Consider the following 14,990-nt stretch of genomic DNA (forward strand, 5'->3'; position numbering starts at 1 on the left):
ATGGGTTTACCTAAATAACTGCAACAAAAAATAGGTCTATTTATTGAGAGTGGGAATAATAATATTAAAATCAAATCAACCTACTTCAAGAGAGCGTTTAATATTTACAGAAGAAATTCCATTTCCTTATCCCAATGACTCTTAAAGAGTCAAACTTGAAACTCAAAGAATCAAGCCAAAGAAACAAGTCATACGTCGCAAAGTACCACTGCCTTCTCGAAGAAAAGGAAGACTGATGCAGATACTGCTTATATAGCTTTTCAACATATACCTGCGAAGTCCCCTGACGTTTGAATGAAGACATTTCAACTATGCTCCTTTTGTCTCTTGAAAAGAGCTTTTCCTAAGCGCGAACCCACCAGGACCGGTAGACTCTGGAAAGTAGAGGAAGAGGACCGAAATTAATACCACTGGAAATTTTACGAAAAACTCTTCTATTCCGGAAATTACAATGCAGATTTACAGTCAATATAAAAGGCTATCAGAATGCACATTTAAGAAAATACTGTTTACATTCTGAAAATTTTTACAAAGGAAACGAACTGACAATTTCGAAATGTTATTTTTTTAAACCAATAGCGGGTCCTCAGCCGACTTTAACAAAGCCGACTTTTTTTGGCCACAGCTAAGGCCAGAAGTGGTGGTCACTTTATAATGGAGGCACCTAACATGTGGGTCACATTTGACTCCTATGAAGGGACGGAGAGTTACAACCACACCTTCTCTGGGATTCGAACCTGGGAGCTTTGGTATCGCAGTCGGCTCAAGTAACCACTATACTGTCTCGATTTCGAAATTATAAAGAAGTATTTCCGTGAAAATAGTTTTGCTGGAATTATAAAAACTGAAAATGCAACTCTCTGTTTCTTTTTTGTTGTCAATTTGTTTCAATTTGATATCGAAATTAGACAGTTTGGTAGTAGAAGCAATACATATTTTATGGCTTCAATCAGGTTAAAGAATTGATTCACCTTCTAAGGTATTTTCTCCCCCCCTTTCGGCATGCCTTTCTGTTGTAACAGTTAGCACACTCGGCGCGTATTTTAGACGTCCCGGAGAGGACAATGCACATTTCTTCAGATTTCTGACATCCTAAAAATAATCTAATGACTCTATAGTGGCACACGAACTAAACAAAAGTGGTGGATGATGATTCTTCACCACCATTTTTTGGTCATTGTGTCCCCTAATCCCCCAGTCGCTCTTTAAAAAAGGACGTATATAAGGTATTTTCTCCTTCGTTTCTGCATGCCTTCACGGTGTAACGATAAGACACTCGGCACGTATACAAGAGTTCCAGGTTTGAGCACCGGCAAGTGCATTGTTAATTTTTACATCTCTTGCTTCAAAAAATCGTTTTGTCTCTACAACCTTGTAAAAAATGATAATATTTTTTATATGACTGTTTCTTTATGCTTTCAGTAAATATGGGTGCTTTTACAGATAATTATCTATAGGAGATTGAAGTAATAAAAACGTGCACTTCATAATTTAAGTATTATAATTTAATTATGTTTTAGCTATGGAATGATAATACTTATTTTTCTAAGCTGAAGAAAGATATGACGAAATGTGTACAAACATATCTTATTTTAATATTCTTACATTTTTCCTGTAATAAGCATGGTAATAAGCTTTCTATGTAAGCCTTCTTCCTGTGTTCTCTCCCAGTATTCTTGATCCCTAATATCGTATCCTCCAGAGACTCCCTGCTGGGAAACGTCTTCGGGTAAGGGAGAGGAAATATTCAAGAGGAAGTGAAAGTGCATCCAAGAAATATCTCCTCTTTCGTAATAAATTCGACTGGGGCGTAACCACTTCTTCTGACTTCTTTGCGACTCTGGCGGGCTCACAAAGAACAGGAATAATGAGGCTATTCGAAAATCTGCTTGTTATTCTGCAGTTCCAGGAGCTGTGCATAACAAAAAAATAGTAAAATAATAAAGGACTCTAGCAGAGGTCAAAAATAAAAAAGAAATATGCATTTTTTGTTATACTAAGAAAGGTTACGAGTAGTAATTTGATTGTGATCTCAAGAGTAAATGTCTATTGGCTGGTTTTCTATTATCGAGAGAATATTACAGATTATTGTAAAATCTCTGAAGTTTTGTATATAATATCTATCATTTTCCAGAACAAGCAAACTTGATAAGAATGAACTAGATTGGATTATTTGAATGCTAAAAAGCTCATTTGGTTTATCTGACAATCGGAAGAAATGTGTTTTTGAGTGCTGATTTAAAGTAATTGGGTCTTATTTACATTCATGAGAGGAAAGTCATATAAACTTATTCCTAGTAGAAAATACCATCCCCTCAAACCAGAAAAACATTTTAAGCGATGTAACCAGTATTTCTCTCATTAGCTATTTTAAATCAAGTCGGCGATCCTGTACAGAAAATTCAATGAGAATTTTAAATGTTTTTGAATGAGTTTAAATGTTTCATCTGCCGCTCAGGCTAGAAAGTGGTTAGTAACTCTGACTACCGTACTAAAGGTCCCGGTTTCGAATCCAGGAGAAGGCATGAATGTAAATTAGGATATCGTGAAGCAGGACACGTGAAAAATGAGTAATGCCCTCACCAGTACTCGAACCTGGATCTCTCGAACACGCCCCACGTGTTGCCGTTATACCACGAAAGCATACAGCAAGGAGACACTATTTTATATACGCCCTCTTTTAAAGCGAGACTGAGGATTAGGGGACTCAAACGCCAAATTCTGGTGGTGAAGAATCATCATCCACCACCTTTTAGTTTGGGTTCCACTGTAGAGTCCTTAGGGTTTTTTTTTTATTTTTTGGAAGCAGGAGATATGAAAAATTAGCAATAGTTTCGCCGAGGTTCGAAATCTTGACACCACGAACACATACAGAAAAAGAGGAAGAAATTAACTTATGAATTGTCTGTCCCTTCATACGAAGTAGCGGGTGCCGTCTATTAGGAGCATCCGTATTAAAATAATCACAGCTTCTGGCCTTAGTAAATGGCCAAAGCCTGAATATACCTAGTGCCTGCAGAAAAAACAATTTTCATCTTGAACGGTAATTTCTGCTATTGCACATAGTTTTAAAGAACTACATTCTTTCGGAGATAGTAACATATTTTTTCCTTAATAAATTAAAAATTTTCTTAAAATTGTATACATCTGGAATTAAAAAATAAATTGCGTTAAGACTTTTAATTAAATTCAGAAATTTAAAGACATTTTCATGTTTTATCTAGCTACCAATTTCTTCGCATTTTTAAAATACTTCTTTATAAGATATTATATAAAAGAATGAAGAAGGTAAGTAAAAATACACATGTAAAGATTACCGCTGTTTTAATTCATTCAGTGTAAAGTTTACATCGTAATTATACATTTAATATTAAGAAAGTAGTAAAATTAATTCCCAAACTCTCATCTAAACATAAAACATATAAAATGACCCAAATTCGAATTCTCTTTCGAAGTATTTGCTGAGAAGTCAATACTTTATCAATGAAATTCGCATTGCCGCAGACTGGAACCAGTTCTTTGCCAAATAAGGAAGCAAGAAAGAGTCTATTTTATTTTACGTAAGATTTTACATCATTTTACGTAAAAGATTTAAATCATATGTATCTATATATTTGCAGAATTCTCTCTCTGCGTAGGTTACCATTTAGATACTAATTCAGAAGTCAAACAACAAAAATCAGCGTTATATTTTCAAATTTTCAAAGGACTAGTTTCGATGGTGGTTCGGTAAAACCATCGAAACTAGTCCTGTGAAAATTTGAAAATATAACGCTGATTTTTGTTGTTTGACTTCCGAATTAGTATTTGTTCGGCGTGTTATTGTGTCTTATTTACCATTTAGATCTTAGGTCTTAGGTTTTCACTTATTTAAGTGGTGTAAGATCCGAGGGTCTTTAACACTCTATTTTCGTCCTGAAAAGGAAAAACATAAGTAAAAATATTAAAAAAAAACTGGCATTAAAGCCAGAGGAGATAGCGTCCATTTTTGGCCGAGGCCAAAAATGCCGGAAGCCTTTAATAAAATGAAAAGGTAGTAAACTCATCTTTTATATCTTAACTAGTAAGTATTTATACCTTTATTTCTTCCGACTGTATAAGGGAAAAAAACCTTGATTTCTTTAAATGTTTAAATTCCTTTGAAATAAAATTTTCATGTCTTTTAAAATATGTATGTTTTTCAAAAAAATGTCTTACATTTATAATGATAATTCAATGCAGTTTTGAACATACAGTACCATTGTGATTAATAGACGTTTTGTATTTCAGATCCACATCATAGCCAGGCACCAAGGATTACAAGACGTTCCATACGAGTCGCTACTCGAGCAGGACAAAGAACAACATTAGCGTGTGTTGCCCAAGGCTATCCAATTCCAAATTATAGGTGGAGAAAGCATTTCGGGGATGAGCTAAATATGCCTGGATTAGGATCATCAGTTCGACAAGAAGGAGGAATTCTGATTTTTGAAAAGACACAGCCTTCGCATGCAGGAAAATATACTTGCTATGTCAGTAATACAATGGGAGAAGACAAAATGGAAACAGAACTCGTTGTGGAAGGTATGTGGTACATTTGAGTTTAGGAAAGAATCATAAATACTGCTGGAAAATATATTAGCATTTTTCGTAGGCAACAGCTGCATTGGTAATATCAACGTTGCCATTATATGAACAATACATCTTCTATGAAACTTCTAAAGAGCCAGATGATTCCAGAAGATCTTTAGAAAGTGACGCAGATTCGTGACTCGCCAATAGTCTAGCGGTAAAGTAGCCAAACACTCGTTCTTCGGCCTGGGTTCGATTGCTGATGAACGGGCCTGCAGTTTTGGGGGATTTCATCAAGTGTAACATACATAAGTATCAATTTGTTTCCCACAGAAAGTCTTGCACGAAGGCATCCATCCTCTTAGATAGATAATCGCTTTGCCATAATCATGAAGAAATAAACTCAGATCAATATTCAGAAATGTCCACTTAAATCACCTGATTGTCCTCTTTAATCACAAGACGCATTCAGCCCATATTACGTGATACTGTTTTGTCAGAGGACATGAGGCACCGTGTTTGTCTCATATTTTTTTGCTTTCTATTTTTACTGTAAACAGACTAAATCCGTCAAAGGAAATGAAAGATACATGCCTGAAATTGAAGTCAGAGTTCTTTGTAATTTTCCTGTACTGACAGACCTAGCAGTAAATTATTTAAAGTCAGTATTCATAAAGTTTACCATCGTTAGCTAGTTCCTTTCGGCATGCTAACACATAATTCTCCTTACATTATTTGCAGCACAAAACTGTAATTCAAATTTGCTATATTGCCACATGCATTAGTCAGGCATATGCTTACAATAGAGTGAAACGATTCATCATGCTCTATATGCAATCCCAGCTATAATAAGTTTCAATATTATCCTCTTATATTACTGGTCATAATAAGAAAAATACTTCATTTTTAAATGAAGAGTTTAATTAAGTTCTCTTTCATGTGTATAAATGTCGTTTTTAATCATAAATGAATCTTTTAGAGATACTAGTCATTCATTATCAATTCAGCTTTATTGTAAACCACGTCATAATTATTCACACTAAATAACTTTAAGCTATTAATACGCAATTTTATCGCATTTTCTGAATCTAAATAGAAAAGATGAAAGCTCAATCACAGAATTATACGCTCAGAATATTTCAATTATCAAGATCTATTTCAAAAATTTGTGGACGGTTTTCGAAACCAAATGATGCCAGTGGAAAACTATGTCCCAAATTTATTTCAGATTAATATCATTTAACATCAGTCAGAGAGCTATAGCTGTATCAATGTAATATTTTATATTAAGACATATTACTTTTATGCAAAACTAAAATAATCATGTTAGCTAAACAATTTTGCCAGTTTCAAACAAAACGCACTGAGCCTAAATATTTTCTGTCCCAAGCTGAGATTAGGTTTGCAGTAAACTACTTATATAATATTAAAAGAATATATATGTCTCATCAGAAAGAAAATGAAAATTTCAAAGTGTTCATTTTAATTAACTTTTATTAATGTACGGAACTTTTCTCATGGTATTTTTTTGTATAGCTGCTGTTTATACAGCGTAAATATGTTCCGGATTTGCGAAGATTTCATAGTATTGCAATTAAAATGTAATAGCTCCTAAATTGAAAAAATGTCCGTCTGAAAACGAAATTTAAGGGAATAAAAATTTGCGGGTATGCAAAGCTCTTTTATGCAGGTAAGGTATTCCTTTTTGATACGAGGAATGGTATTCTATATTTTTAATATACGCAGGATTTTCTGCCCGTACGTGCAGATATCATGCAAAACATCGTTTAGATGGTTTCGAAAGCACTTGAAATGGATATTTTCGTTGAAATGTGATACCCGAAATTTTTTCCGATTACAATGCTTCCTTCGAAAAAAGGAAGTAAAAATATTCCTCAAAATTGCACAAGAAATGTTTTAACTGATCGTACATTATCCAAGATTTTGCTGATGGTCGCCTGTCTATCTGAGAGGCTTAAGAACTAAAAACGTTCTTTAGCGTTTTTGAATATTTTTTTTTAGATTCTAGTATTACATCCCATCTAATTCAAATTTGCATTCTGTATATATATTTTCATCCCACATTTTATACTTAGTTTGCATTGAGCAAAACGAAGATTTACAGGAGAGTAAGTGAGCGTTTGAAAAGAAGTTAGACCAAATAGACCAAGGTTTATTTCCTTTTCTTTGACATTCCAAGCCACGATTAACTGGATAGAAACAGGCAACTGAGAGCAATTTTGTATCATCTGTACAGTAATTGTCCAAAAAACCCTGGAATAGCTCCAACTACAGGGAAACATACTTTTCTTTCTTTTGGCAAACATAATTATCTGGGTACACTTACGGCAGTTGTTGCTTTTAATGCGAAACCACTTGTGTAATCTGTTGAAGTATTAAAGACCGTGGAACACAAGATTTATTTACAGAGTGATAAGTCCAATTAAAGAAGATTCCTAATGCCTAAAATTCCAGCCGTATTCTCGCATATGGAGTGGAAAAACAACACACAAAAAAAAAAATAAAGATACAGACGGGGATAATAAAAAATTCTGGTATTTAAGTTTTGCCTCTCTAGTTCAGAAATAATGAAGTATTTATCAGAATAATTTCATTTAATTTAGTTTCCTTGCATTAGTTCAATATGACATCAATTCATGTTTTTTAGTGGCATGATTAAAAATATCATGCAGCTATTTGCTAGAAAGTGCACTGAGAATAGTCCTTGGGTTTCAATGGTAAATTTGCTTAACATTATATAAATAACTGAATTGTAAATTGCAAAGTTAATTCCAACCTATTAAAAATTCTATTACATTGAGTTAAACACCATTTTCATTTAAATTAAGGAAACAATTTAAAAATCAATACACCATAAGTCTAATCATTTGTCAAGTTGAATTTCATTTTCTGTAAGCTGCTATTTTTACTCTTACATATTGGCAATATAATCATGAATTCTTTTCGTAATTCCAAATAAAAGTATCCTTGTTATAACTACGTGTTTGATTTTGTAAAGCTGTGTTGGATTACCTAGAAAAATTTACAATCTACGGAGACTGAAAATGATATATGCCTAAATGCATGGTTAAAACTGACGGATGAAACATTATTTTTTCATTATAAACCTTATCCAGATCTTTTTAGAAAGTTTACTAGAGATAAAAGACGTATAATTATCTACATTTAAAGAAATGGTATTTAAAATGAAAATTTGGTCGTATTTCTTGATCTCTGATATCTACTTTTATTTACATTCTGAATGTAAATTTTTCTTTTAGGGTTTTAACGAAAGTTTGTCGCCATTGCAAATATTGTCTGTGTAAACAGTTCGCGTTGGCTTGTTTAATCAGTATTTTGTCACATGATGTTTTGGCATTTGAAAGAAAGGAACTTGATTTAGAATACTGTTTTACGAAATTTGTAATAAAATATCGTTATCATTAAGTTCAAGGTGTCTGAAATCGATCTATAACGCTACCAAATGAGAACCATCATTTGCTTCCTGTTCTGCTGCAAACATTTAGCCACAGCATGTCAACAAAAATATGTGTAAGGTTAGGCACTAATGTTCTATCATATGGTACTGAAGGTCATATGACACATGAAGGTCATGGACATTCAAGAAGCAGAGCGCTCCGGCCGGCCTACCAATGTTAATGAGGCTCGCCTGCGAGAACTTGTAGAAGAAGATCGTTATGAAACCATTCGAGAGCTTGCTAAGGAGTTAGACGTTAGTGCCATGTCCATTAGTTGCGCTATGCATCGCATAAGCTTGGCGCACAAGTTCAACCCCTGGGTGCCGCATGAGTTCACTCACGCAGATAAGGACAGACGTGTTCGGGTCTGCACTAATAATACCAAAGCAAGGACGAAATTCTGGACTGGATCGTCACTTATGAATGAAAAGTGGATTTACTTCAACAACACAGCCCGAAAAGGGGACTGATGTTCACCCGGTGAGCCCATCGGCAGCGTCGCAAAGGGCAGTTTTGACTAACAAAAAGTTCATACTTTGTATCTGGTGGGATTTCTGTGGGTATCACCCACAAAGACTACCTTGAAAAGGTAACACTCTCGATACTAAGGTGTACAGTCAGATGCTAGACCGTGTTGAGGCTCCTGTCAAGGAAAAACGTCGACCTGAGTTCCGGAGCAAAAAAGCCATATTCCATCAAGATAATGCCAAGACTACACATGTCTGCATTCACCAGCTGAACTCCGTGCAGAGCTGAATGGGATCTTTTGCTACACCCTCCATATAGCCCCGACATCTCTCCTTCGGACTTCTACCTTTTTTTCAAACCTACAGCTACATCTTGCTGGTGCTCTGCACAAGACGTCCGAAATGCTGTTGACATGTTTTTGGACTGGCGGCCGCCAAATTTCTGGGCCGAAATCTTTGAAAAGCTACCAAAAATTTGGCAGAAAATTATAGATTTGGGTGGTGATTACTACCGACACTGCTTTTATGTTTTCTTTTCTAACTTTATTAAGAGCGGTTTTTCGCGGTAAACTTACAAGCAAATATTTCGTACTTGTCAATAATTAAAACTTTTTTTATTTCGTTTAAATATAAAAACGAAATTCATTACCATCGGTAAATGCTGAGAATGTAGTAATGTAATGAACAATAACTGAGTTTAATGAAATATTAAACAAATTTCAAAAACTGACATAATGCTTAAACAAATAACCGCGATTTATAATTGATGACAGTAGCGCTACTGCGAACAAATTATTTACAGAAGAAACATATTTCGCAAAACAAAACATTTGTAGCATTCATTTTTGATTTTATATGTCAATTTAAAACCTCTATTCGTGAAAATTAGATAAATTAGATATTTTACTCTCCAAGGTGGTACATTCACTATCTAATCTTATTTGTATGGGTAATAAATTTAATCGAAAGGGATTTGTACTAAAAACTTATGGTTTACTATTTTTGATATCATTGCATGAGAAGAAATGTATCACTACTAAATCTAAATAATTTTATAAAATTTATAAAAGTATACCTTTACTGGTAATTACTTTTAAATACAGATCGTGCAGGTGAATATAATGCCTTCTTCCGCTATCCGAAAATAAAATATTTCTGTAAAATTCCTTGACCTGAACAACTGCATTGAAAAAAGAAGCAATTCTTATTAACTTACATGAAAACCCTTTCTGAGTATTCTCAGATCAGAACGAAAATCTAACAATTTATATAACCTAAACACTAATCTACAAGTACGGTCAATTCACAGTTTGTATGTTTACATGTTTACAATGTCTAAAAGCACTTTCTTTAAACATCCCGGGAGAATGCTTGTGATGTATACCTCCAGGGATGATCATCACGACAAGTCGAAATTTTACATCACCTTCGTTCAAGTATAAATCTTGAAATATTATAATACTCTTAGTTATTTAATTCTAATACATTTTATTTGATACAATTATTTAAAGGGAGAAAAATCGCCTTGATGACCGTCTTTGACAGGACAACTCTCAAACATTTCCGTCGGAAAAATATTAGCACTTTAGGGACATCAATATTATGGTATAGTAACACATGTAAAACAATTCAAATAATATTTCATTCAATTTTCAGGCATTTTTTTGTGTTTATTAAGTTATATGCTGTCCTATCAATAGGAGAACGGTTCAGTACACTAATAAATTTAAATAATTCTCTTTACTTACACAAGGGGCAATTACTAATGAAATTAGGGAAAGCAATCAATACAAAGTCCAATATTGCATGATTTTTATATAGTGTTGGTTTTTTCTTGCATTTTTTTAACTGGCATGTTCTCTGGTGCACTTCGGGACTTTTTATCAATATGCATTCCCTGCTCATACTGATCAGTTCTCTATTGTTTTGCAGCGAACCACGTTGTCTGCTGTTATTCCTAGGTATTGCCTCATCTAAAAAACTTGCGGTAATGGATTTTCGAAATGTTTAAATGACATGCGTTTCCTCAGTACAAAATAGGTTGGAACTTTCCCATGCTGCTATGACAGCTTATAAGGTATTTCTCCCACATTCTTGGCGTGCCTTCGTGGTGTTGTGCTTTGCACACTGGGCCGGTATTCTAGAGGTCCGCGGTTCGATTCTCTGCGAAGGCGTTGCTCATTTTTCATCTTTGCTGCTTTCAAAAAATACTTAATGTCTCTACAAGCTGTTTCAAAGCAGTTCAATTAAAGGGATAAGTTCCAATTTTTTCTTAGACAAAGGTTAAAATAAAAATAGTGAAAATAAACTTCGTGGCTGTCAAATAAATCCACCCCGTTTTTGTATTTTTTATATGAAGTCACACAAAAGTGAACACTACTTTCCATCCTACGCCTTTTTGCTCTGCTCTCCACTTCGTTTTTCACGCTGTTTCTACCAAATTTGTCAGCAAAGACCCGATTATATTTCCATTCTACTACATTATTTTGTTTGCATTCCATTTTACTCAGTGTTTTCGAAGGCAAAAGTAAATATTTTGCCATTCGATTTTTTGTGCAATTCCAGTCGTACAAAATTATTTTTTTCTCTCAAACGAAATGTGAAAAGTGTGTCCATGTATATCTTGTAAAATTTTCTTTTCATATCCCGCTGAAAAAGAGGTTATTAGCATTTCGATCACCTTGATAAGGAATAATATTGAAAGGGTAACTTACGTAAGATATCAGCATTCATAATTTGCATCCGAATTTTAAGGGCTTATTTTTATTAACATCTTACAGCATTGCTTACCAAAATAACGCTCAGTTCTTTCAACGATTTTTAGTTTCGCTGAAAACATCCCAAGCGTTTCAAGGCAACATTGAATTTTTTTCTAACAGTGGTCGAATTTTTGAGTAATTTCAAATGAACATAACGTTTGATATCACTCTATCAATTCCTGTGCGTAGCTTGACTCATTAAAGTTGCACCAGTCTCGAGCGCATTTTCCCAATATATTTTTTAGCGTGGTGAAGTATGATCGGTACTGTAAATCAAGACACATAGGAATTGCTTGAATTCACTTTCAGTGACACTAAAAGAATGATCATTTGCTTGTTTTAAATACCGGTTAGTCTCTACAACTGTATGTGATATCATGTCTTCAGACATCATGTGAAAATATTCAACTGGATTTTTCATTGAAACCATATTTAGAATATTTTGATGGTTGTGAAAAGGACACAGATTTTTGAAGCATGAATTGGGATTCCCATTTTTACCACTTAAGGGCAATCACTTCAAAACTAAGTTCTTTACAATTTTCTGATAAGATTCCTGTAGTTCCTGCAGTATTCTCTATTTCAGCTTCGCTACATGGAAATGATATGTTGCAGTTTGCGACAAAATCAGCTATGTGTTCTTCATCACTAATTGAATGAGGCTCAGGGAGAATGGATAATTAAAAGATACTGCTACAAATTTTCCTGTCATTTTTCAAACATTGATCTTTTAAAGACAATTAAAAATTTCATTCAAGTAATAAAGAGGAAAGTAGCTGATCTACTTCGGGAAAACAACTACTGGGATGATTTCTCCCAACAGAACAAGCGCATGTGCAGTTCTATAGGAAAGTTCCATTTGACGTCGCAGCTTTAAATACCCACAAAGGAACGACCCGAACCCAAGGTCAAAAAAAAACTTTCCAGTTTTATTTAGAATTAATTAGTATTTAGAATGTTTACCTACCTATTTTATACACTGGTAACACTTGCTTCTACTATTGCCAAGGAAACAGCACACAGATGAATCTTCTTTTACTCAGAAAATCCTATTTAGTCCGTTGTCTGACGTTTTTCTTTTGTAAAGTAATAAGAAAGACACCCACAAAAAATTCAAATTGAGAAATGTGAAAGCTGCGTCCTTTTCACGACCATCAAAATATTCTAAATACGGTTTCAATCAAAACTCCAGTTGAATATTTTCACATGATGGCTGAAGATATAATATCACATACAGTTGTAGAGATTAACCGGTGAAGAAATGTGATATATGAATGGGGGGAGTGGTGAAAGGCAAAATTTGGGTATTGGACAATTATTTGTTCATAATAAACATACATATAAAATACAAATAAATAAATAAAAATAAATCCACCTGAAAAGAATAATATTTTCCTCGATGATTTTATTTCTACAAATATTATCATAAATCTACTGCAGAAGTGTAGAAATCTGTTTAGAAAAAATATAAATTTTAATTTTCATAACAACTCAAAAATAAATAATTTTAAAGCGTCATTTTTAATAAAATTAATTATGAAATGCCAATTAGTTAGCCTGCATATGAAACTTAAGTCTATTTTAAATTTATAGTTAAGTAAAAGTTTATCTATTTGTTTACTTTTCTTTTCCATTTAATGAAACCTTTTTGGGATGTCCTATATTTAGGACAGTGATTCAATTGGGGTTAAACCTAACAATCTTTTCAATATTAAAATCGTAGCCCTGAACTGTTCTAGATAATCACAGTGCTGCATTCTGCAGGCATTAGTAGGCAAAAATGAAATATGTGATAGCGTATCAAAATGAACCAACAGAGTGATACCTATTAACAAAAACATTATTTTATTATTAACTAAAAACATTATTCCATTATTAAGGAGAAAGAAATATTACTTAATTTGACCTGATGCTTTGATGACCCATCTTTGCTTGAAGCACTTGACTATTAGGAAATCTTATTCAAATGAATACACTGCTGCATTATAACAGAAAGCTTTTATCAAAGTCCTATTTTTTCTTCAAATACATCACGATGAAATAATGACAGGATTAAAATTTGCAGAAATCACTATTTTGAGCATCTGTGTCTTTCATCAATAGAAACTCTTATACAATTTGTCATGGTATGAAGGAGAGTTTGGATGACATTTTAGAATAATGTAAACCAAGCGTCTTCAATTCTGCATCAAAGGTCATCTGCTGGTTAACAGGCAGTTTTATTGTACCAGTTTCTTGTAACCATCGTCAGTCGTTTTGAATTAGTAAAATCTTTGCAAAATGTATCATTTAAGCAGGACTAGGAAGTCCTTTGCATTGAGAAAACGTAGAACACAGTGTGACAACATGCGATTCTGTATTGTACTGCTCAAAATTTATTTCAATTTTTGAAGTAATGCAGCGGAGTTTGCTCCTGATGCCAACGCAGCGGATTTTGCTGGAAAATTAAATGAGAATATACACAAATTAAAACTTACTTCTTGAATACCAACCGAAAAAATTATATCTTTCCTCGAGAATATTTATATTACAACAACCATTTCTTTATACGTGTTGCGGTGTAATCACTTCTAAGATCAATATTTGGTGGCGCACATCCGGTGTTATGACACACATTGACTAAGCTGTCAAAGTGTAAACTGAACATAATGATATGTGCACTTCTCTAATTTGGGTGAAACATGCGTTTTTACTCGCTAGGGAAACTGACAGCGCGATAGTATCTATCAGAATGATTTGGTGGCTTCTTAGATCAACTTAACTTCCGTAGAGTATATTAGATAAGAGCAAAGTCACAAAATGAGACATCCGTCAAGCAAGATGGCTGTGGTGCAATGCTTATTTGGGGTTGATCAAAGAAACTGACCCATCTTTGCTCAAAATAAGACACTGCACAGAACTGTGAAAATATGCTTTGTACTAATAAACAAACTACACAGTTCCAGATGATATTAAATTACATATAGTATATATATTGGAATATTATAGCAGATAAATTCAAGTACTTCATGTTTTACACATATTACATTACATTTTCTATACAGCGTCATTTTAAACAATTTAGTCATCAAGACCATTCTTTAGTGATTACGAAGATTACCTAAAATGCATTGTACTATCAAAATTATGGAGATAACTGCATAAATTACTCCTTTCAATGTTTTCGGAATGCAGATCATTATATGCATTATAGTATGCCTTTCATAATGCAAATTTATTTATGTTTACAAATTTTTATAGTTGCTGATCCATGCAATTACTGCCATTATTACAAAAATGAAATTTCTTCAGGAAGAACAAAAATATATATTCTGGTTGAGAAGCATTTTTACAAACAGAAATTGTATCCAATCAATTACCAACAGGACATCAAAGAATAAGAAGCGTGAAAAATGGGCTGCACTGGCACAGTCGATGTGATCGTTTCATCAATCCCATCGATTATAGCATTCGTTTCCCTGCATAGAGCTTCTACTGCATTATTTTTGTCTTCTGCAGTTAAAGTCTTCCCTCCCCCTTTCATTGCTTAATTAAAGTTCTCAGGGATCCAGCAAGCCACTTTATCACTATTCTGGAGCCTGCTGTTGATCACAGCGAGACAGATAATAAATCTAAATAGCTTATAAATCTTGATTTCTCCTTTGATAGCTAAATAATAGTAGCCGAATGCTAAATAAAGAGTGATATTCTTTCTAACAGCATCAGTCTTAATTTTTACAGCGCACATTAAAACC

At 33.7% G+C, this 14,990-nt stretch overlaps 1 protein-coding gene across 1 annotated transcript in view; it reads left to right on the forward strand.

Moving 5' to 3' along the window:
* Positions 1–14,990, forward strand: part of LOC118188109 (cell adhesion molecule Dscam1-like) — a 637,201-nt gene that overhangs the window by 274,337 nt on the left and 347,874 nt on the right. The window contains exon 6 of the mRNA XM_085823338.1: positions 4,270–4,563. Within this exon, the coding sequence (XP_085679464.1) occupies positions 4,270–4,563 (294 nt within the window). The remainder of the gene's footprint in view (positions 1–4,269; positions 4,564–14,990) is intronic.

The sequence above is a fragment of the Stegodyphus dumicola genome, chromosome 9, assembly GCF_044657685.1.
Source record: "Stegodyphus dumicola isolate Sdum_Otavi_A_Nest chromosome 9, ASM4465768v1".
NCBI lineage: Eukaryota > Metazoa > Arthropoda > Arachnida > Araneae > Eresidae > Stegodyphus > Stegodyphus dumicola.